Genomic DNA, 24,303 nt, shown 5'->3' on the forward strand with positions numbered 1-24,303 from the left:
TTACAGTGAAAAAGTGTGGCTGCTTTTACAGCATTTCATCTGTGCCAGCCGTTCTTATGTTCTGAACCGTGAATCACAGATTAAAAATAGGGAGGGGGGGGGGGGGGATGATCGATAGAGTTAAAATTTAAAAAAAAACGACAACAAGAAAAACAACTGCACCTTGTGAGTGATTATTGTGGTACTGAGTAATTAGCGAATATTTTTATGGCGGTATTGAACTAGCAGGGAGGTCATGATACTGACTGGCTTAAGCAGCCCTGTGTCAGGGGGCCACAGGCCATCGCGCTAATGGGGGGGGGGGGGGGGCAGTCACGAGGCTCCTGTCGGTCCCCAGGGACTTTAACCTTCAGCAAAAGCACTTAACCTGAATTGCCTCGGTTCACATTCGGCTGTATAACCCGACGGAGTGTTAAAAACATAACCTGTTTACGTCACTTTGAATAAGAGTCTCCTGTGTGTGTTTAGCGGTTATGGGGGGGCTGCTGTGCATGGTTTTTAATTAGATCCTCCCCCTCCCCCAAATCGCGTAGTTTGAGTCTCTTTCTCTTGCAGTCTGAAGGATCCAGTAAACTCTACATTTTCCACAAGGGCTTCCGCTTTCAAAGAGGTTTGGACTCACTTAAGTAAATAGTATGCTGGTCATATACATAAATGTATCTGTATGGAAAGTTAAAAACTGAGGTAAAGACTGGTATAAGTAGTTCTTTAGTTGTCATTTGTTTCAGTCGCCGAGGGTGTTATTTTGGTGCTGAAACGCAGCGAGGCCCCCAGAGTCGACCCTGGAAGCCCCGTGGGCAGTGGGGTTTGTGGGGGGGTTGGGGAGCACTGATAAAGTGAATTTGCATTTAACATCCCTGGCTATTTAAAAATGGCCTGTCTTTAGGGGAAGGGTCAGGTGACCGCGATTAACTGTGATAATTCGGGTCACAGCCCCCACCCCTGATGCAGACGCATTGCGGTGTCGCTTTAGGTCCGTGCTCAGCGAGCTTGCCGTCCACTGCCCTGCCCCGTGACTGTCAGCTGCCTTTTTCTGTGGGTAGATGCAGGTTTGTAATTAATCGTGGTTTTAACCACATTTCAGAAAGTCCAGACTCACCTGTTCACGGTGACGTATCCGGTGATTTGAATTTAACTTGGCCTTATTCCTGGAGGCTTCAAAAACCCCCCTCAGCTGTGTAAACACGACGAATGCCGCGTCTACGGGGCTCTGGTGACACTGAGAAAGTGCACACTGCCTCCGCTGTGAATTACGACGCCGGGTGAACCTTGGGCCGGCATCGCGGCGGCTCAGGGAGCCGGGAGAGCAACACGGTCGGCGGGCAGGACTGTAAATGAATTGCCAGCCTGCCCGCCTTTGCTGAGCCCTCTGTCTTGCCGTGGAAGAGCTGGTGGCAATGCATCCGTCTTAGCGGGAGAGCAGCCGCCCCTCCCCCCCAGAGCCAATGCGCAAGCTCCCCGGCTCTCTTTATTAATCACAGCTTGGAGAATCAATGACTCAGAACAGTGTCGAACCCGCGCCCCTGGCCCCCGGACACGGGTCAGCTAGTCACCTGAGCCCACACGGTGCTGCTCATTGGCTGGAACTCTGCTGGATCTCTCAAGCAGACAGCAGCATCTTAGGTCCCAGGAATGGAAATATTACCCATACACAACTTTCTATCCGTCCGTCCATCCGTCCATCTGTCCATCCATCCATCCATCCATCTTCCAACCTCTTATCCTGATTATGGTGATAGGTTAGCATGGGGTCTGTCCTATAGGTAGTACAGGGCACAACATTGAGGAATATTATTCATGCATGAAGTAATAGCAATATTGTACACATACAGTAAAAAGTAACCACTTTGCTGGAATCAGCCTGTGCCATATTGCAAATCCCAGGGTAAATAATTGACTGGCCAGCAGACAGTGTCCTTAGATGTCCGTGACGTGACTGGCTTGTTTGGATTTAAAGCTGATTGTGTTTCGTTATGCCCTTGAAGTGTCTTATTGACGTCTGTAAGTCAGGTGTTTGTGCGTGGGGGACAATCTCGGTCTATACACATGGCTGTCACACAGATTTAGTCTATGATAAAGTGTCAGCACATCACTATTGATTGGCGTCCTCCTGCTATCACCTTAGTTTCTTGGCTGGGTCGTTCAGGTAAGACCCTGTATGCTTAATGAGGGGAAACCATACCTTCATCCGGGGAGTCGGCAGATGCTAGGGTGGGAAGATCAGAGCATTTCTCTGGGCACTGGCCAGTCCGGCGATTTGCAGAGAGCTGGAAAGTGTGGAAGGTGCCCCTTCTGTCCCTAATGTATCTGTAGATGACGGGGGGCGGGGGAGGGACCATTATCTTTCAGACGGTGTTCAGCTGAGTGAGGGAAGGGGGGGGCCGTTCTGGTCGATAACAGTGAAGGAGTAGCAGGGTCTCGGCCCCCGGGGAGCACTTAGAAGTACGTGGCAGGCAGGGTCTACCCCGGAGGGGGGGGGCGGGGGTGTCAGCACTCTGGAGCAATACTGGGGTGCTGCACCAGCTGAGTAAACTGCCAGTGATAGAGGGGTTGTCTGAAAATTCAAAGTTAACATTCCCAAATGTACTTATGTGAGACGGGTGGGGGGCACCATCTGTCCGGAGGGGCAGGTGACTGCAGTTGTTCATATTGGTTTGTTCCACCTCTCCCACACTCTCAGCGTTTGTTTACCACCGACTGTCATATCTCTGTTCACAGCCAGACTACCGTACCTACGCTGATTTGTGGTTGTTGTTGTGCAGTTCCTCCCTTTACTCCTGTATCCCTCATTTAAGAAGAAAATGTCTTTGGGCTGTTATGCCTTTTAAAAGGCATGACGAACAAACCTGTAGTTTTCTTGTCATGTCAATGCCCTGCAGAGAAGATTGATGGGAAAGGTCTTTGTGGGCAGCCTCCAAATCCCAGCATGCAGTGTGACGTAGGCTTTTCTGAGCAGCCTCCAAATCCCAGCATGCAGTGTGACGTAGGCTTTTCTGGGCAGCCTCCAAATCCCAGCATGCAGTGTGACGTGGCATGGTGGGCTCGAGGCTGGGTGCCGTTCCTTATGATAACGTGTGGTTACAAATGATAAAAGCAGCAGTGAAAATTATGGGAGTCATATGAAGATGGGGGTGAAATATTTAGGGGTTTATGCGGTATTGTTATTGTATTTGTGATTGTATTTGTGATTGTATTTGTGATTGTATTTGTAAATGTATTTGTGTTGAGAAGCTCTCCTGCCTGCTGAGGGCTTCTCAGCTGAGAAGCGGTGCTCCCCGCTGGAGGAGCAGTGTGGGTGTGTTGACGGTCTTTGTCGAGCCTGTAAATATGTTCCCCCCCTCCCCCTGTGTCGTGTTCTGCAGGCCGGGCTCTCATGCGCCTGACAGATAAGAAGCTAGAGCGCATGGGCATCATCCAGGAGGGCCAGCGCCAGTGCATCCTGCAGCAGGTGCTGCAGCTGCGCGTGCGGGAGGAGGTGCGCAACCTTCAGCTTCTCACGCAAGGTACCTGTCCGCCTCTCATCTGCCCCCTCCCCCTCATTCCCGCCAGCCCTCCGTCACACTGCCCCCAGAAAGCGGAGGTAAGAGCTCGCCGTCTCCCTGACGACGGAGCGCGGCTTCACTAGCCATCTGCGGGAGGTACAGTGGCTTTACACCAGGAAGGTGAGAGTTTTGCTGGTACTCCTTAGGTGCAGAGTGAGTCGGGGGGCTGTTGAGGGGGAGCTGTGGTTACCTGGCAGGAAAACGCCGATATCGAGCAGCGTTTAAGCACCACGATGAAGCCACATGGGCAGCCTTTAAGCTCTAAGGTAGAGTGCGGTCTGACAGAATGATTCCACTCCATGGTTCTGTTACCAAAAAGTCACACATCCTGTGAAGACATAAGAGCCTTCGCATTTTCCACACCGTGTGTATAACCACTTATAAAGGATTACCGGCGGTTTCGTCTTGTACGTGCATTTGCTGCTTTGACCGTTTTATGAATGCGAACACATCCTGGGTGTCTTCATTTTTAAAACGTTCAGCTGCTCTGGAACGAAGTCCATGAGTGAAACAGATGGCGATGCTGAAGGATCTGTCAGCCGTCCATGTTTTTGCTTGTGAAAGACATTCGAATGTAATCCGTCTGTCTCCCAGCCGCTTTTCCTGGAGCCTGTCCCTGGCAGCACGGGCCACGAGGCAGGGGCACACCCTGGACGGGATGCCAGTCCTTCGCAGGGCACACACACACACACACACACACACACTATAGAGATTCCAGTTCGGCTAGCTGTGTGTCCTTGGACCCATACAATGAGGAGAGAATTTGCAGACTCTGCAGACATGGAGCCGGGGTGGGATTTGAACCCACAACCATGGAGAACAGCCATGCAGCTTGGCCATCCAAACTCCCAAATCCAAACGTAGGAGTAATAAAACACACGTCAAGGAAGGCTTGGGCAGGGGGGCAGGCTAGGAGCTTCCCCAGCTAATTCAGTATGCAAACAATACAGGCATGTTTTATTAAAGCAGCCTGCTATTGTTGCACAAGGCCCCTGTCCTAATTGCTTATCGATCGCACCGCAAACATGCGTCCGGAACCAGCATTAATCAGCCGCGCGGAGCGGACCGTCCATTCCAGCCGCGGCATGGTTTCCTAGCACGGCGGTAATTTATTCTCCGGGGTGAAGTGGATTGGGAGGGAGCAGGGATCCGAGCCCGATCGGAACCTGGACTAGGACTGGTATCGGGACTGGAGCGAGCCTGCCAAAGTCGCTGCTGCGGTTCGCTAGAGCAGACGCTTACCTGGGGAGGGACGAAGGAAACCGCACATTTCCTATGTGGTTCTCGTGAAAATGAAAAATGTTCTCTAAATGAGTTTTACTGTTGAACTTAAATGGATTTCATTTGCATGCTTTTTACTCATTTGATTTCTAACCAAATTCAGCAATAATGATGAAGTTAAATGAAGTCTAATAACAAAATTATATATAATGATGAATATTATTTTGACACTTGTCTATAAAGGGGCTTTAAACGTGGCCTCCTTGGTCACCTGGGGGTGCTCATCTTAACGAGGCTGTCAGGTGGTAGATAAGTAGGCTTCTCCTAGATAAGTTGGCTGTACAATTTTCATCGCATACTAAGAGCAATGAGAATTGGGTTATGTTGATTGGGATATTTTATCATTTTTGGAGTTTTATCGTTTTTAAAGCCAATGCAGTCTACCTGAATTAAATAAGCTATTTGATTTAATTTACTTTAAATTCTTCATTGATTTAGTGTGATGCGAGCTCACAAAATAACAATTAGTCCTTGTATTCCCCAATGTTTCCACTAAATACCTGGCAACCCAAAATTTGTTTTTTAATAAGCCGAATAATTAGCAACCCAGAACAATTTGTGGGGTATTGTTGTTGTGGAAAAAAATCCATTAGTCAGAAACATCAGTGCTGCTTTTTAGCACAGCAGAATAAAACACTTTAATGTGTATAAGATGCCCAAGCGACAGAAGATCGAGGCGGGGTTGTACGTGAGGGATTTTTTTTTTACCTTGGCTTAATTTGTTTGATGGTTGATTTATACATTTTTACACTTTAAATGTAAATATGACATTGTCCCCCAGCTGCCTGTAACTTTAATGAAATGGAGAATGCAGCGATTGTGGGAAAATTGCGTTGTTTTTATTGGCAGACAGACACAGCGTGCTCACCTGCCTATCCAGATTTGCCATGGTTTATTGTGGCTAGGTGCATGGTGAGCGCACGTGTCTAATTGCAGGTCAGCGCGCGGCGAGGGGGGGGGGGGGGGGTAAACGCATCGTTTGCGAGTCCCGGCACGTACAGTGCTGCCTTTGTTCAATATTTACACGGCTTTGCTTAAAATTAATTTCTATCCTTGGGGGGTCATCCTTGTCCTGGACTCTCTGTAATTGATTCAGATACACCCCCATCCTCCACCTCTGTGCTACAGCACCGCCGTTCCCCCTCTCTGCAAGGCTGGACTGTAATGAGCTCCCTCGGGGACCTGAAACAGCCTCCGTGCAGGATTGTGAACCCCCCACCCATGCCAGCCCGGGGGCGTCCCGTTACCCAGCAGCCCTCTCGTAAAGCTACCTGGCTTCAACCCGTTTTTCAAAAAGAATTCGCTTGATGTTGCTCAGTTTTCCCCAGGAGAATGACTCTCCTGCACTGACTAGAAGCACGAATCTCTGCTTTTTAGGAGATATAAGAACCTCGGTTCACCCCGGCGTGCGGGACATAAAGGCGATTAACAAAAGCGGGGAAAGACACATACTGACTGCAGGAAAGACGGCGGAGGGGCCGCAGCGGGGGGAGGGCAGCCGGATACGTGGGCAGCAGTGTCACTAACGGGGCACTGGGCCCTCGGCCACTGAGGCGCTATTTTTAGGTGGTTAAGACACCTCCGAACTCCCAGCAGAGGCTGAAGGCTTTCCGCAACCTCAGAAGCATCGCATTCTATTAATTAGCTGCACACTTACGCTCTTTTTTTCCCCCCACACTCCTTTCTGCATCCCTAAGTCGCAGCAGGGTTGGGGTTTTGAGTTGAGGGAGATTAACTCCTCCTTAATTAACGTGAGTTGCTGCGCAGTGGGCCGGTTGTATGTACGGTTAAATACGTACAATTAAGGTGACTGAAGTCAGCCTCTCTGCAATGTTTGACGCAGAGACGTCGCTGTCCCTGACCTCATACCTAAGTACTGCCTTTGGGATTTAATGGCCGTTCACTACACAAGGGTCACATCACTGATCTACGTCGGTCCAATCAGACGGCTCTCTGGGAAGTCATTTAAAGACTGCTATTGCCAAATTTAATCTTTCCTTCTCTGCCGCTTTTTTATTAACCCCGAAGAGACCAGGGCACCCATAAATGTCCACCTCACGAGCCGCCAGAGCTCCCAGCGATGTGGACCTGGATCTTAGCACCTTCTGCCGCGGTTGCCATGGCCACGTTCATATACCCGAAATAAGAGGTGCACGGAGAAACCAGCTTTGGCGAGAAACTGCTGCCTATATCCATTCGTGGAAATTCCAGCATATGGTGAAATGTATTAAAGAAATGTATGAAAGAAACAACAGCTTAAATCAATCATTATATGAAGAGTAATATAGCTGTCTAGCGTATATACCCAGGGGTAGAAGCTAATATCCATTCATTTAAAAACCATTTCCTTTTATAAATGAGAACTGGCAGGGTGTTTGAGGGCAATGACAGAGAGCTACAGTGTCGCTATCTCACGGAATGGCCTTGATCAGCCTATACGTCGCTTGTTTAAAATGGCTACTTCCTGCCCGATTTCTGCACGCGCAGCCTTTACTGAAGGAGAGAGCGGCAGCTAAAACCGTATCCATCCTTCACATCAGCGTCAGTCCCCATTGCGGGGTCACGCTTTGCTTGATGCCGCTGTCACGACGCGCGACGCCATCAGAGCGGGTGACAAAATGACATAGTGCATATGTCGTGTTCAGCACTGAAAACAGCCGTCCCAGTGTTCATGATGGGATTGTAAGTGTTGTACTGTATTGTAATCACTATCTGTGACATTCTGCCAGAATAGCTGCTTAAATTCACCTTCTTTTTTGGAATTTCACTATTCCTGTCAGGAAAGTAAATCCAACTGTCCTTTCATAGTTCAGAGTTGCAGAGTTAACTCGCCGTGTTTCGGTAAGGATCGAAATCAACAAACCATCTTTAAGCTAGTTGGTTTTGTGGTTGATCGCTCTGAATATTCGTAATTTACATATTTATCCCAAACTTTTAATACTTGTATAGACCACATTAAAAGTAACAACGCTTTTTATTTTATCATACCGTGTTAATCTTCATGTTGTGTATGAAATGATTTCCAAACTGCTTAAGCATGCAAACTGACAGTAGATCCTCTAATGAAATATTGCAGATTTTTAGACCAGGATGTCATTGTGCGAACGTCTCACATTAGCAGCGAGGCTGAAGCCATTCGTTGCTTTAGGTGAAAATGCTAACAGCTTTATCTGTGTGAAAGTCTCATGAAGACGGGAGAGAAAGTGCTCAATGACGGGAAGCATTTGCATCTGCATTAGTTCACAAATCTCATTTTTACAGCGTGGATTTTATATTGAAAAATACACTGAGGGCAATTCATGTTTGAAATGTCCTTGTTCTCTTCTGAAATACTGCTGTGTGAGGTTAAATGTCACCCTTTTTTTCATAACTGACTTTGGATCTACCGAGTCACCCATAAATGTTTATGAGGAACAATTTAATGTTATTTATCACACTGGCGTTTCCTTTAGCCCGTTTTAATAGCTGCTCTGTATTCATGCTCTTGTTCACATCGCTTGCATTACTGCACCTTTTGTATCATTTTGGGGGTGGGGGTGGGGAGGTGTGGGTAGGTCGCTCCAGATAAATGTGTTTACGAGAAAAAGAAATAATACAGTATAACAGAAGTCACCCCCCAGTGTCTTCAGGGATTGGCCAAGCGTTTGGGTCAACAGGAAGTCAGGTTTTCTGGTTGTTTTTTTCCCTTTATTATTTATTCATTTTTTGCGAGGTCACTGAAAGCAACACCTGTTTCAGTTTGGTTCAATTCGGATCCAGTGTGCTGCTTGGGCTGCTTTGGGTACCGTGTGGTATGTGGCAGCCTATCACAGGTCATGGGTCACGTGTACGTTGGCAAGGTCACGTCACCTCAGGTCGAGCGTCTTTCCCAAAAGCCTCACTCACTTTTGGAGAGAATGGCACAAAGTTCTTCTTTCAAATGTTCGTCCGAAATGTAACAAAGCTTGCTTATTTTTGCAAAATGCCGGTCCATAGAATACCAGTCCATCATTGGCCAGACACGCACTCACACAGTAAGTGCAACGTAGAGACATCCATCCACAAAATGTTGGTAGCTTTCAGGTGGAAACCTGCACAAACACTTGGCTAACATGCAAACTACATGCACGCAGCCAGAGGCGAGATTAGAACCCCAGACCCAGCCTCTGTGAGGCTTTTGAGGTGCCCTTTATAAGGTGCTCAGCATGACGAATATGTTTTGCGGCTGAGAAACTGTTTTGGAACCATTCATCCTAGACTGCAGGTTAATCAGTCATTCTGTGATGTTTGGGGAAATAAAACTTGATTATATCTTTAAATTGGCATCTTGCTCTTTTAATCTTTAAATGCATAACTTTTGGTGAGAAATAATGAATTACAAGGAACTTTCTAGCGAGACTGCCAGTGCAGGTGAAAGTGTGCACTGTGTCCTGAATGTACAATTCACAGCTGGATTAATGCTGTCTTCCATTTGAATTCCTAACTTGGAATTTCACAGTTCCTAGTTGGAAATTTCAACTGGAACGCCCCCTGAAGTCAGAATTCCTACTCGGAGGGTCAGAGGAATCTACACAACCTCTATCTGTGGATGTATTGCTGTGGTGTTTTATGTGCAAAATACCACATAATGCACTGTTAACAACTGATATTGCTAACCATGGCTAACCGGGCTAGAACTGGGTCCTGATTCAGAAAGCAGGATGTTCTGGTTAGCCGGACAATTTGCTGGAGTTAAAGTAGTCTGGGCTACATGTAAGTGAACAAAGATAAAGGGCATTTAATCTGGGGTAATTTAAATCTGACAAGTTATCCCGCTAAACAAGAAATATTCCTATTTGAAACAGGTCCCTGGTATTAGTAAATGGCTTTGTGACTTGCTGTACTGGAACACGGCTAACTTGGGTGTGACGTCATTCCCAACTCTGACTTCCGACCTCCAAAGTAAATGGACACGCAGCGTGAGTGGGGGTGTGTGCGGAGTGGGGGTGTGTAGGGTCAGATGATCATGTGACTGGATTGGCTGACAGTCAGGTGGCTTAATTTAGCGAGTTAGAGATGGCTGATAGCGAGTTAGCTGAAGGCCAATCAGATCATTCAAACTTTATGGAAAGTGTGAGTGTCGTGTGGATTATGTTTATATTACGTTGTGGGGACCAATTGTCCACACAATGTGATATAATCCTGTTTTTTTTACGTTGTAGGAACCATTTTTTTGGTCTCTGCAAGGGATTTTTTTTTTAATGAAAATCTGTGACTGCAATCAAAAAACTAAAAATGCCAAAAGTCTCATATTTTGTTTTGGTTACTTGTGGTTAAGGTTAGGGCTGGGTAGGGGTTAAGGTTGTCATTGTTGGGATTAGGGTTTTTCCCATGGAAATGAATGGACGGTCCCCACAAAGAGAGAGAGAGTGTGTGTGTGTGTGTGTGTGTGTGTGTGTGTGTGTGTTTTACAAACTGTTTTTCTTTCCCCTTGAAGTGCTGATTTGTGTGCCAGCCTAGTTTAACTCAGAATATTTTGTTTTCCCACTTCATTTACAGTACAGCTTACGTTCCCGCATACCGCGTAGATCTGTTTGACTCAAACTCATCCTACATAAATTCTTACAGTAATCTTACAGGAGAGGTAACTATTTCCTAATTGCCAGTCCTCTTTGTTTTCTTGATTGCAGCATTATTGTAATTTGAGGGCGGTTCTCCAGATGTCCAGCTGTCGCTCCTGATCGGAACGAGCCTTCATCAGCCCGGCTCGCGTCTTTCCTGCCAGCCGCTCTCAGAGATTTCTCCTGGCTTTGGGGGAAGCTGATGCTCCCCTCTTGATTAGAAGGGGTTTCATCTTCAAAAGGCTTCCCTTCGCGCGTTCAGGACGGCGGGAGCAGCAGCGTGGAGCGTTTAGCTCAGCTTAATGTGTGGTAATTGGCTCGTGTCACAAGGGCCTCTCTCGCTGAAGCTCTTTTGGGACTGGGGCCCCGAGACTTAGCCCCGCCTGACCCAGGGCCCCGCCCCAGCTCCAAAGATTAGAAAAGACTGGGGCGTGGGTGTCTGATCAAAAAGATAATTGCGTCGTCCTTGTAGAAATTTGCTGCATTGCTCTGGAATCTCCTGTCCCGTGTGGCCCGCTGTGTCTGTTTGATGCTTTTCCCGCTGGACTGGGTGAGCACACACTCCCAGGTGCAAGGAAATATCCTCTGAAGCCTGCTGTGCTTCCAGACGCCATCGGCGTGTCTGCTGCCCTGTGTTTAGCTTGCACGTACGTCATTATTACCTTTGCCCATTTCGTCTGTAACTCAGGGATACATTTATGCTCTATTATACCTGTTCATTTAGCGCGTCATTCACCAGCAAACAATCTGCCATTTAAAGCGCTTTGGCATTTCCGTTCTTTTCCACATCGTAATTATTAACTGTTATGAAAATACCAAAGGGATTTATTGTACAGTGAAAGCTCTCCTGGGATATTCTGCAGGTAATAAAGTGAATGGTTTTATATTTGTTTTGTAAGGGATTTGTAATGCAGGAGGATCATGTTTGATCCGCCACCCTACAGTCTCAGGCCTGCGCCAACGCGGGTGATGTTCGTGTGGGCACGCTTTGTGCACCAGGCACATGTGCAGGAGGTGTGTGGGCACCCACACAAAGCTTTAATTACATTAATTGTATTGTAGAAACTATTGTTCTCTTAAGATATGGCAGGCTGACAGAGGAAAAAGCAGTAACTCCCAGCAGGTGTAGTCAGGAAAGGGGTCTTCCTGTCTGTGATGTCATTGGCCGGAAGTCGAAGGTAACCTCTCCATTCAGCCTGGGGTCTTTTCTCTACGCGAATCCCAGTGTTTCGCGCGGATGACCAAGCACCAATCAGAGGACTCGACCCTAACCACGATAGGCGTGCAGCAACCTCGCGAAGCCGAGAGCCGGAATACCCTGGCCGATTAATCCCCACTTCATATTTGCGAATGGGCGCAGCCGGTTCTCAGATATAAACCAGAGCCGAGCTCGGCGTCATGAAACCAAAGCCACAGCTCAGCCCAGATGGCTGTTTTGTGTTTGTGAAACAGCAAAAAGTGAAAGGGAAAACAAAAATATTGGGATTTTAGATACCTATCTCTCTACCCTACAGAGAAACATATTGTTCGTATTTAGAAATAAATAAAACATCTTTCAAAATCTGCCCATCAATCTTCTAGCTGTTTATCTTGGACACAGGGATATTTCAAAATGCATTTAGGAATTTGATTTATTTTTGAATGAGACAGGTGCTGTTTCAGTGTTTTGTTTTTTTGAACACCAGGCCCCAGACTACTACTGTAGGATATGTTTGAAGTTATTTCTGAACCTTGCGATGCTGTGAATTAATGGACAGGAGAACATGTTAAACATTAACTTTAGTCGAAAACAAACAGGCCAGTTAGTGCCCTTCGACAGGCTGAAATGTGACAGGTATTGTGGTGTACATTGTTTAGTTTCATGCAGCAATAAGATTAATGATAAGCGGTATAAGTGGCAGCTTGCTGCTGGAGCTCTTCAGTGAGATGTTACTGTAATATGAGCCTGACAGCCTGAAAGCATGGCGTGCTCTCCATCTGCCCCGGTAACTGCCCTACCCTCGCTGTGGCCCAAATCCTGCTCTTTCCTTAATTTGTCTGCAGCTGATATTAGGAAGCAAGCCCGTTTCCAACTTAGCTCAAACCCCTGCATTATTTGCAATTATATGTGCTGAATTTGCCAGACGTGCATCTGATTTTGCATGAAATCAGCTTGCGAATTTGCTCTGATTTAACGTGTATATTGATAAGTTGAGAGGCAGAACAGTGGTTAGCATTGTTACCACACTCCTCTGGGGCCAGGGTTCAAGTCCCCGCCAGGGTTCCGTGTGTTCAGTTTGCATGTTCTCCTCGTGTTATTTCCTGCAGGTACTCCAGTTTCCCCCTGCAGTCCATGCTGAGGCTCATTGGAGTTACCAAATTGCCTGCATGAATGGTGTGTATGAGTATGTCCTGTATTGGGTTGGGACCCCATCCTGGGTCCCCATCCAGTCCCCCCGCAACCCTAAATAGGACAAGCAGCTACAGAAAATGAATGGATGGATGGATTGATAAGTTGTTAAAATAGGCATGTATAATTAACTTATACATTTTTTTCACTGAATGCTCCACATAAAGTATGTGGATGTGTGAAATTTGTAGACCTGAATTTTGCAGTCAGTTGTATTTACACTTAAAACGTTAAACTAGAAGCTGATCGCTTTTGGAAACCAGTACAGTTTAATTAATGTAGCCTGACATTCATATTGATTTTTTGGGCCTTGCATAAAATTTACGGAGCCAAAAAAGAGACATGACCATTAACCCAAAGAAATGGACTTTAAAAGCCTGTGTTATTTCATATAAAATGCCATTTTTCATGTTTACTATATGGTGCTCCATTTAATAACTTAAATATTTACAGGTAACCTATAACACAGAGCTCTGTTCGGTGAGAACATTTAGTCGATAAATAGACTAAAGGAAAAATGAGCAGCAAAGAGAAGTTTTGCCTGGAGTTTGGGACGTATCATTAAATAATGATCAGGATTCTGCATTCTTTTAATCAAGTTAATACAATCTGGCACCCTTGTGGTGAGTGTAATAATTAATAACGCAGTAACTTACATCAAGAACAGAGACACAATGGATTTGTGGGGGCAGCCAGCTTCACAGAGTTTTAATGCTGATTTTAATTAATTATAAATATTTACGTGTGACTCTTGCCTGCAGGTTCAAATATAAATGAGGGTGTTTTTTGTAACTGGTTGATGTTCCAATCCCCCCGCGTGCGTGAATCGCCCCTAGCATAGTTTGCCCTCTATTAAATATTTACTTTCTGATGAAGACTAGTTATTACACCCCAGGGCAGCCTTAATCATGGTAACTTTAATGTTGATTGTAACATTGTCAGGTGATTAAAGGTAGGTCCCTGAAAGATCTTTCAGCCGTATCGCGCGATTGATCGACCCCGGCTTTTGATACCGAAGTCGACGGCACCTCCTCTCCGCAGTTCGCGCCGTCCGCGATCTCGCCGCACGCTTTTAAATGTAATTACGGCATTTAATTATCTTTCGTCTGCGGCTTGACACATTTCACATAATAACCTAGATGGCGGGCGCCCCCCCACGCCCTATAAAACTTTTATGCTCCCGCTTCGAGCTGAGTTATTTGTCCAATATGCGTGAGCATTTCAGATGGGGGGGGTCTGTTTGAGTGCTGAACTTGGTCCTGGCTGTCGCAGTACGCCTCAAAAAAAGAGCGAAGGACCAAAGCCAAACGCGCTGGCTATCATATAGAGCCGCGCGCTTTCAAAGGGGGCACAGTGCCGAGCTGGTAACTATGGTTCAGCGTGAAACCTATTTCGGGGTTTTTTCGCTCGAAGTTATAATGACGCTCGCTGGCAATAGCCGTTGTTTCCAAAAGTATCTTCTTTGTCGAGTGCAACTGAGGAGGTTCAGCAGATGGGTGAAGGTCCTTCTCATGCTGTAATTGGGCCCAGAAGACTGTAGCTTATGCATTAATGGTCTCCAGCCTGGAAAGAACCTCTGTAGCTCACAGCGCTGCATTTAAAAAGGCCAGAGCGGCTTTTTGAAGACAGTTTCACGCATCCAAAGCGCCGTCCCGCCTGTATGCTACGGCAGCTTTAAATATAAAGCCAACTTGTTAGATGTTTTTGAGCGTGTGTGGATATGGGTTAACTGCAAACTTTGAGCTTATATCTGAAACGTGTAGCATTGCCTGATGTATGAATATGTAAGTAATGTTAGCAGATGTGTGAGTATGTGAAACAGGGATTGGGGGGGGGTTTAGACTAACCTGCTAGTTTGGATGATCTGTTGGAGCCTCAGTGACTAGCATGTTGGCCTCACACCATCAGGATAGGGGATCAAATCCCGCCCCTAGCAGGCCCTGTGTGCGTATCACCCAGGACTGGGGTGATGTTGGTACTCTGGTTCTGATGAATGAAGTGAATGAATTCAGGGAGTGACACCCCTCCACCCCTTACTTGACTGTTCATTGTGACCGCCCCTCCCCCATCCTCTACCTTTTATGCGAAGAAATGTTTAATTTTCTTTGATATAAACTAATTTTCAGCCAGTTTCCATTATCAGCCTCTCGACCCTAATAACGTATACAGACGTAGCAAGCTGGTTAAGTGCCCTTTAAGATCGATATTCACAGATCGCTTCCTCGCAGCCCATCAAAGTGCTTTAAATGTGGCCATTGATGTCTGCAGAGCATTACGCGGAGATGTCGGTTCCTGTCGAAATTAGATATGTCTGTCTGTAAATCCCAGCCCATCTTTGCTGTGTTCGCCTTCCCTCTACATGTACCTGTCCCTACAGGAATGCTATTCGCGCTCTGATACACTCGCTGGTTATTAAAAAAATAAATAAAAATAAAACGCTCAAAATTTGGCGCTTCACATAATGATTGTATTTGTGCTGATAATTAATGATTCTGGTTATTACTGAAATTGTTGGTTAAACAAGAAATGAAACAACCATACAGCGTCGTAGAAATTTTCTTTGAAATTACGACCAGGCTCCAGTGTGCAAAGTGTGAGACACAAACCAACTTCGTGGCTGCTTTTCTTTTCAAATTACCAGCAGGTTACAACAGTTAACAGTGTCATCTGATGATTTTGCCTCGAGTGGGTACTGATTGGCCGGTCCTGCATACGGGACGCTGCTCTCAGCACTTACCAACACCCTGCTGACTGCGTACGGAACGTTCCGGCACTTACACTCCGGCTCTGCTCAGCCGACCGCGCTGTGCTCCGAATCCAGGAGGAGATAAAGGTGGACAACTTTTCAAACCTTTAAAAAACGGTCTGCAAACTCCCCAGATTTTACGAGCATTAAATGTCATCTGACGCGAGGGAAAATTAACATGAAGGTATGTTTCTAGCATACAAAGCAGTGTAATATTTCCTCTTAAAGGGCATCTTTCAGATACGGGGAAATGAATCTCAGCTCTTCAGACGAATGTCCCGCACATCTGTCTTCAGTGTGAACTGCAGTGTGAATAATGGTGTCTTAGAATTTGATGAGTCAACTGCACCAGAACAGCTGGGCATGAAGAATTTATTTTCCTCTCCAAGGCTTCTTGCTTTGTTTGTGTTTTTCCCTTCTATTTTGGGAAAATGTCGTAGTCAAAGTGAGGTAATGCACATGTGTTTTTTTTTTTATTATTTTAATTTTTTATTTTGCTCCAGTTTAGCGTATAGGAGGAATGCTATAGGCTAGGCCTCAGTTAGTTGCCGCATGGTGAGATATGTCCATATCTCACGGGGATCTGTACTCTGTATCTAGCCCAGCAGAATCATTGCCATCAGTGTCACTGGAGTTTCAAAAATGTGCTGCTGGAATTTAAAATGAACTATGGTGTTAAAAAGAACTGATCACAGTACACAGCGACATGGATCCGAAGCCCTGTGATATCTGTAATGATATGGCTGTTTCAGAGTTTTGGGGTCACATTCAGGGTCTCTGTGGGCCAGCAGCTTGTCCCAGGGCGAGGGGACATGGTGGACAGGCCCCCTGTCCATTACAGGACGTTTGTTTCATAGACCCGGTACGTCTCCGCATTCTTTGTCGTTGAGATTATCGCTTGAATGTTTGGCAAACACGAGCTTGTAATGATAATGCTTTTTCTGTGTGGTATATGGGTAAAGAGCAGGAATTCTGCCTGTCAGTTGCTCAGTCTCTGTCTCTGCGTGGTCACTGGCGGCAGTCTGGTGTCACCCCCAGTGAGGAGGAGAGTGATTGGCCTCTTCTTTCATTTCACACACTTCCCCCGAGCACACCCACCGGGTCCTCTGAGGCGCGGACAGAAGATATCAGCGAACCCTTTCGAGTGGGCTTTATAATTAACCGAGCACATCCGCACAGCAAGGGCGATGAGACGCTTTAAATTAAAAAGCCAAGAATCGATTGAGTGGTTCACAGGCATTTCTGTTGTTGTTTTCAGGCGTGGGGTCAGTGCGGCCGCGTCACGGGACGTGATACACACTGGCAGACGGTAATGGGCTCGCTTTCGGGGTGGATGCCAAGAAGGCGGACGGAGATTCCAGTTCAGATCGGTGTGGGAGAACGCTTTGTTTGGATTCCTGTTGAAGCCGGCCAGCCATTTTGTAGACCATCAGGGATTTCATAGCATGTGTGAAGTTGTTTTGTGAAATTTAAGATTAAGATGGGCTTTCTTGATCCCAGGGGGAAATTGTGGTATATACAGCAGCTAGAACATACAAGCAGATGAAAATATATATAGTGTACTCCGTGTTAGCCATAGTCACTTCACTAAATATGAAAAATGATACGTTCTCCTAACCAGCTAGCTAGCTATGCTCTGCTGTCTCTACACACTAGCTATTTAATTATGAATGTTTTTTAAACATTTGAGGGGGGAGCCTTTAATTGACTTTTAGAAACTGCCTCTGCGTAGAACTTCATTAAAAAGAGTCGTCAGTCTCACTCCACCCCCCCAACACTGCACATGAACATTCATGGGAACAAATCAACTGGGGTCCTTACCAGCAATTATTTATTTTGCAGCGAGGCATTCATTTTTAATTTGCGTGTCGACACGGACACGTTTATTCTTTGGCAGCCATACAGATAAGCGATTGTTACAGAATCATCCATCATCGTTTCCCAGACGTACGAAATATGGGTGGATTGAGACTGGCCTTGGTTGAGGAGCCCAGGGGGCCCCAAGCTTGGCTCCCAGACGGCAGCTGGGCCGATACCCGCGTGGTGTCTGTCGCCTGGCCCGCCGGCTCTCTGTCGCCCCCGCGCACTCAGCGGGGGTCCCTGCCTTTGATTCCTGCCTTAAAGATGGCGTCGGGAGAGCAAAGGGCCCTGGCTGGCAGTGTTACGAAGTGTCATACGCTCCTCATTTGCGAACAGATGCAAATACGATAAAAATAAAGGAAATCTAGTTAAAGTGGAGCAGCACCAAAGAAGAGATTAGTTTCAGGGTGTTCAGAGTAAAACACAGACTAACGCGGCGTAGATAATTACGGATTACTGCTCCATTTTTCCCTACGTTTCCTGTGCCTCCCACCAGTGCTGCTCTCACTGTGGATCTGAATTCCTGGAGACAGAGGGGGAGAAGGTGAAAGGGTTTCTGTTATAAAGTGGTGTTTCCCAATCCGCTCCTCGGGGACGTTCAGACGGTCCGTGTTTTTGCTCCCTCCCAACTCCCTGCCAGGCAGTCCGCATTTTTGCTGCCTCCTGGGAACCGGGAAGGAGCAAAAAAAAAAAAACGTGGACTGTGTTAGGGGTCCCTGAGCAGCAGATTGGGAAACACTGTTGCAAAGTCCCTGCAACCCGCACCCTTTGAAAGCCGGGTTGAGCTGCTCTGCCATCGCACGTTCATAAGCCCCATTGGTTGTTGACCCTTGACGAGATTATCGTTAATATCATTTCACGCTTAATTATCCAGGCATGATTTCAGAGAGGCTTAGATTTAATGGTGTGGTTTGAAGCCCGTGGGCAGCGGTCAGGCCTCGACAACCCGGCCACATTTAGGCCGACCACATCACTTTTTAATTAAGCGAAGAGCTCGGCCAAGCTCGTTTTGAAATGCACTAATTAAGGAGCATCACGGCCGGCTTTACGGACTTGGTGAATCGCGGCACTGATGAGGCGGCCTTTTGATATGATCTTGGCTTGCGAGACGGGTCCCCTCTTCTCAGGAAATTAAGGGGCTGGGCAACTTCCCCCTCCAGGGCTGGCTAATTAATTCAATTAAACAATCGTTAAGACTCACGTATTTATCTATCCTGCGCTTTGCCAAAGTCTGATCTCTATACCCTGCTTCAGGGTTTTAGTGTGATATTGCCCCCTCATTCCCCCGTTCTGCCCCGCTCTGCTCTCACACCTAACAGGTGAATCTCTGCTGTCAGACAACAGGTTTTTCTGTTTTTCTGTTCAGGGGTGAGGCCTTTAGAAGGCATCAGCGGCGGGTTCAAACCCGAGCCGGCCTTGTGGTGTCCGCTGGGCCCCCGTCCAACGGCAGAGATCAGACCTCCGCCTTCGTATCCCCTGTTCTTGTCTTTAAAGTGATAAATCAGATTCCGCAGGGATGGCAGGAACGAGCCCTTTGAAAGCCCCTGGAACCCTGTCAGATGGCTGAAATCTCTCTCTTTGTAGTGTGTGGTACACGTCGCCTCCCAGAGTTTTAAAGGGGGATTAATATTTCACCCAGGGGGGTCACTGACAAGACGGCAGTTTCTCCCCCACCTCCAGCGTTGGTCTGACACTGACTCGTTCCAATCCAGTTAGGAGTCCCAGCAATAACCAGTTAACTAGTCCTCTGTGTTTACGTTGGTGTTCGATGTCCCTGAGTCCAGCACCTCGTGGCAGGACGCCCGCTTAGCGAAGACCGCCACAGGTTTGAGTGGCACCCTGAGTCTCCCATCAGCCTTCCCTGGGTCCCCCCCCCCCCACCGATTCTCCATTTGCCCCCTGCTCCCATTTTCCTGCAGATGGCTGAGTGCTGTAAGTGTGCTTGGGCATGCACCGCGAATGGATGTGCGCAGCTGGAAGTCTGGCAGACTGGCAGAAACCGCCTGTCAAACGCGGGCGAGGATTAGAGTGGGAAAACCGCTGGGATGGTCTGCGCTGCTGATGGGGCCTCGGCTATGCGGGGGGTCCAGCTTAGACACGCGGAAATGTCTGATCGAGCTCTTCTGCCTTCTCAGGGCGTGATGGCCGACTCCTGTGTATGTATTTGTATGCATGTGTTATATACACACGCTTTTTCTTTGCCGTGTTCCTCAATAAGGGGTTAGAAGATTGAATATGGATTGATGTCACAGGCTTTCTGTGTAGCTCTGACATAACCATTTTTCCATTCTCAGTCTGTCCCCTCATTATGTTACCCTTCCTCCCATACTGTTCCTCCGCCGGTGGTCTGCACGGCGGTCAGGAATGTTCTGGAGGCTGTGCACGCAGACGGTGCCCATGTCCCGCCGGCTCCTGCGTGGGGCCCCGAATGCTGTGATAATCTGCTTATCCGCACTCGTTTGCATGGCCGCTGCACGGCCTCTCCTCCCTCGCCGGGGTGCTGGGCGTGCTCTCCATGCAGACACTTGCTGGGCCGCATTAATAAAAGCCTGCGGTGTCCATCTCGCAATGCCACCCCCATCCTGCGGGGGGCAGCGCTGCGGACAGGCCTGTGGCCAAGTGAAAGGAGAGCTCCCTGGTGATGGGTATAGGGGGTGTCGCTGGTTTGGAGAACTCTGCCAACCTCATTTCCTGTTTTATTATGAACTGTTAAATGCCCCCCCCCCCCAGTGTAAAGGATGGAAAGAGTATTTGTTTTCTTTCTTTCCGTCATGAGGGACAGCGCATAAGAGGGGATGGAGGGGGCATACCTTACATTTTCCCTCTCTGTTCCTCTTCGGTTATTTTAATATCAAAAGGGGCAATTGGAACCTCAAAGGGGGGCACTTTCAACTTCTCCCCCCGTACATGCCTGGTTGTCAGATCTTGTCATCTGATCAAGCTGATCACACAGAAAGGAGAGTATAATTTGTGCAGCATGGCATCAATTTATTAAATTGTTAATGTATAATACTATATTTCAGTTGTTCACAGGGTCATGTGATTGCTGATTGGCCAGGTAACATGTTTTATCTCATGACTGTTTGGCCAGGAGTGATGATATATGCCACCACTGATTGGCCTGGAGCAATATTATATCTTAGCGTTTATTAGCCCAGGGCAGTATAATATTTTGTCACTGATTGGCCAGGAACAGTGTCATATTGGGGCTACCATTTTTTTCTGAGAAGTCCCAGCGTCTGTGAGGTAGCGTAGGCGTGCGTGCGAAGCTACTTCACAGCGCGATTGTGAGCATTAGAGCGGTGCACTCAGAAGGCTACAGCTATTCAGCATGAGAGGCAGCTCTGAGCTCTGTGCTCACAGTGCGGGCGATCGGTCTCAGCGGGGCAAAGAAAAGGCCAACATACACCATATATATATATTATACACACACAGCTCCCTTGAAGCATTTCAGATTCACAGTCTAAGGCTGGATTCATGTCCAGCTTTTCATTTTCCCACCTCCTTGACCCTGAATCGCCTCCCTCTCGTAATCTCTTTCCAGCACAGGTCAGTATTAGTACCAGCCTGTGCGCCAGAAAGCCCCTGGTGAGACGTGAGCGCCGTAGAAGTGAAGGGATTATACATGTTCCCGTACAGCAGTAAGGATAGTGTGTTTTTTGCCATTACTGAATTATAACATTTCTCTTAAGGCCATGCATGTTAAATTTATGGCATTAATTTGCGGTCCCATTACGGACGGGTGTCTGAGTGCTCGTGTATCCCATACCCCCCCCCGTCATGGGGGGCTCGGAGACTTGCCCGAAGTCTTGTGGCCCGGAGATATGTAGTCAGTCCCTGGATGACTATGCTCCGCTTCTGTGATTGGCCAAACGATGAGTGGGGGGGAGGAGGGAGTGATATCTAAACTGGGAAGCTCTGCTGCAATGGGCCACACAAAAACAATACACCTGACAGAAGCACGAGGCGATTTCTCAGGTGACGTTCCTGATTTGAGGACCATCATGTGCTGTGTCACCGTTTAAAGGGATGAAAGCTTTATTAATATGTTTCCTTTTTCCCCCGATATGACATGACCACCACGCGGGTGTCCATGAAAGTGGGATGTACCATAGCAGCGGGAAGTGGGGGTGCTCCTTTTGGAGATCATAGCTTTGGAAACAAACGTGAGAGAAAATGCTAGCGGTAGGAATAGATAGTGCAGTTCGTGCTTTCGCTGGACTCGTGCAGGTGTCCGGGGAAATAAATCTGCAAGCGATGTAGCGAATGGCAGTGGATTGCGGAAGGATCGGCCCACCGGCAGAGTCACGCGGGGTCTCCGTGGCCTGCGCCGCAGCGCTAATGCTAAAGCTAGCCAGCGGAGGAGATAAGAAAATCAATAACAGCACAGCGGTAGCTGGGATCCACTCAGACACTGCAGGTGCGAATACGGTGTCACCCTCCTCCCCGGCTTGAGATTTTCCATCACTGTACGGCGAGTCTCCTAATCCCAGAGAAGGGGGGAACGGGGAGGTGGGGGGGGGGGGGGTAGCATCAGGCTTGTTCTGCATCGGGAGAAGCACACCGACTGCCCACGGCTCATCGGCAACTCCGTGGATCATCCTCACCACCTAGACACCCCCAGCCTCACGGGGAGACGCGCTAGACCGAATTGGGAGTCCGCGGAGAAATGTTTCAATTTTAATTCAGTTTTTTTTCCTTTCCTCTTCTGTGAACTGGATTTGTCATGAATGAATGCAAAAGTTACATTAGTTACAGTACAGTCAGTCATTAATATGCATTCCTCAGCTCAAAGATTAATGAAGTCTGTCTCTGTCTATCTGTCTTAGAATCTTTCACATTTATTCATTTAGCAGTTTGGCTGCTATCTAGCATCTTGGTCCTATAGGATGGGACTGCATGCTTTATTCGTATAGCAACTAGTTTTGGGAAATCTCAGCATAGATGTAGTGGCAGGCTGCACAGCATTAGCAAGATGTTTCATGCCGTGTACGGCTGTGCCCTTTAAGGGATTTAAAGGGAAAGGAGCGAGAACAGAGTCTTGAGGTAACCGGTAAGCCCATTCTCATAATCGGACTAACTGGTTCCCATAATTACTGCTGATTTGTATCAGTTGGTGGTGGTTGTGAACATATGTGGGTTAGCCTAGGTTCACCACCAGAGCTTGTTTCCTGACCGTATACACCTTCTCCAGGAATACAATGATGTTATCTTGTGCCATTTTCTTATTTTTTATTATTATTTTCTTTAAACCGCATTTCCGATCCTGTTTCGTTCCAACGCCTGCTTCGGTAAACAAAGAGAGATTCTAGTCACACGAGGGAGTCTTAAAACTGTTGGCAAAATATCTATAGCTACAGTAATTCTGCGGAACGAGAGGTGCGACGTTACACCCGTCCTCGCAAAACACTCCTGCACAGGTGTACCGAAGCGTTGCCAGAATTTGCAGCCTCGCATGTAACAGTGTATTTTTGAATAAATCCATAATCTCAGAAGCCGGTAGAGTTCCGGATGGGAGGTAAACACAATCCTCACAGATACATCCCTGTACACTGTGTGCAGAATCATTGGGCAATTCCTGGGGCTAATTTTTAGCAAGGGTTGAGTAGACTTATGAAAGTGAATTCAGAAGTTTTCTTTTGTTCCAAGTAAATTTATTTAGAGAGAAAATGTTAAATTAGTCTGTCACAAACAAAAATAAAAAGGCTTGATTATCATTTATCGTGCACAATTATTAGGCAATCAGAAAATGTGGATTTTTCTTTCTTCACCATCAACAGAAATAATAATAAAAAATAGTTTCAGTTATTCAATCTATACAAAGAATACCAAACTCTCGGCTGTTCTATACAGTCCACTTTACCAAGCTTAATGTCCTGCATAGCCACCTTTCTAGCCATTGACCGTCATGAGCCTCTTATCCATTGCACCAGTCAAGGTTTTGATTCGATCCTGTCCTACATTAGCTGAAGCAGCTAGGACCTCCTCCCAGGCGCTCTGAGAAGGGTACAGCATACTACTGCCTGCTAAATCTCACACTTCAGTAAGGCCCAGTAGTTCTCAATGGGGGTTAAGTTATGTGATGTGGTCAGGTCATCATTAGATCCCCGTTCAAGCTTTTCTTTGCCAATCTGTGGAATACTTTGATGTATAGAAGGAGCATTGCCCTGCATGAATATCATAAACTTTTTGAAAGCTGCTGACTACTTCTTGTACTAGTGTTTGAAGAAGGTATCTTCTAGAAATTGGCAGTAGATCTTGTATTTAATGTTTAAACCATCTGCAAGTTGGAAAGGTCATCACTGATAACTGCAGCCCACATCATCACTTTTCCACCACGCTGTTGGTGCTTGAAGAAGGTAAACATCCACAGCGTCACTCTCAATCTCATCTGTCCACAAAACCACTGTGAGATCAGTCTTGATATATGTCCATGCCTGTTCTTGATCTTTTAGTTTCAGCCTCTGTGACTTTAGCAATGTCACGTAGCCCACTGCACCTATTATTTCCGGAGATTCTCTTCAGATTGCAATTTTGAAAATTGGTGGCATTTGATTCTAAAGAGTTTCTGGAAAAAAAAGTTCTGAAGGTCCTGTAACTTGACACTTCATTGGCAGTTAATTTGTCGTCTTCTCTCTACATGCTTCTCCCAACTTCTTTTGCTGTTGGTTGGTCACTTGATTGTACAGTGATTGTGTTGTAAAAGTCTGGCAAATTCCACCCCTCTGACTGGCACTTTACTGTTTTGTTTTTTCCTCTCTAAGGTCCTGTTTGGCCCATTTTAATAGTAATAGTAATTTGCTTAATAACTCTGCACTGTTTCCTGTTTTACTTCAAACAGAAAGTACACAGATAAAATACTGAGCATGCTCTATTTTTAAAGTGCGTTCTTATCTGGACTGAAAC

The 24,303-nt window shown here is 46.8% G+C and overlaps 1 protein-coding gene across 2 annotated transcripts in view; it reads left to right on the top strand.

Moving 5' to 3' along the window:
- samd12 (sterile alpha motif domain containing 12) overlaps positions 1 to 24,303 on the top strand; it is a 77,630-nt gene that overhangs the window by 37,298 nt on the left and 16,029 nt on the right. For both annotated transcript variants that reach the window (XM_072705762.1, XM_072705761.1), the window contains exon 4: positions 3,363 to 3,503. In XM_072705762.1, coding sequence (XP_072561863.1) covers positions 3,363 to 3,503 — 141 coding nt within the window. The remainder of the gene's footprint in view (positions 1 to 3,362; positions 3,504 to 24,303) is intronic.

Source organism: Paramormyrops kingsleyae, chromosome 23 (genome assembly GCF_048594095.1).
Source record: "Paramormyrops kingsleyae isolate MSU_618 chromosome 23, PKINGS_0.4, whole genome shotgun sequence".
Taxonomy (NCBI): domain Eukaryota; kingdom Metazoa; phylum Chordata; class Actinopteri; order Osteoglossiformes; family Mormyridae; genus Paramormyrops; species Paramormyrops kingsleyae.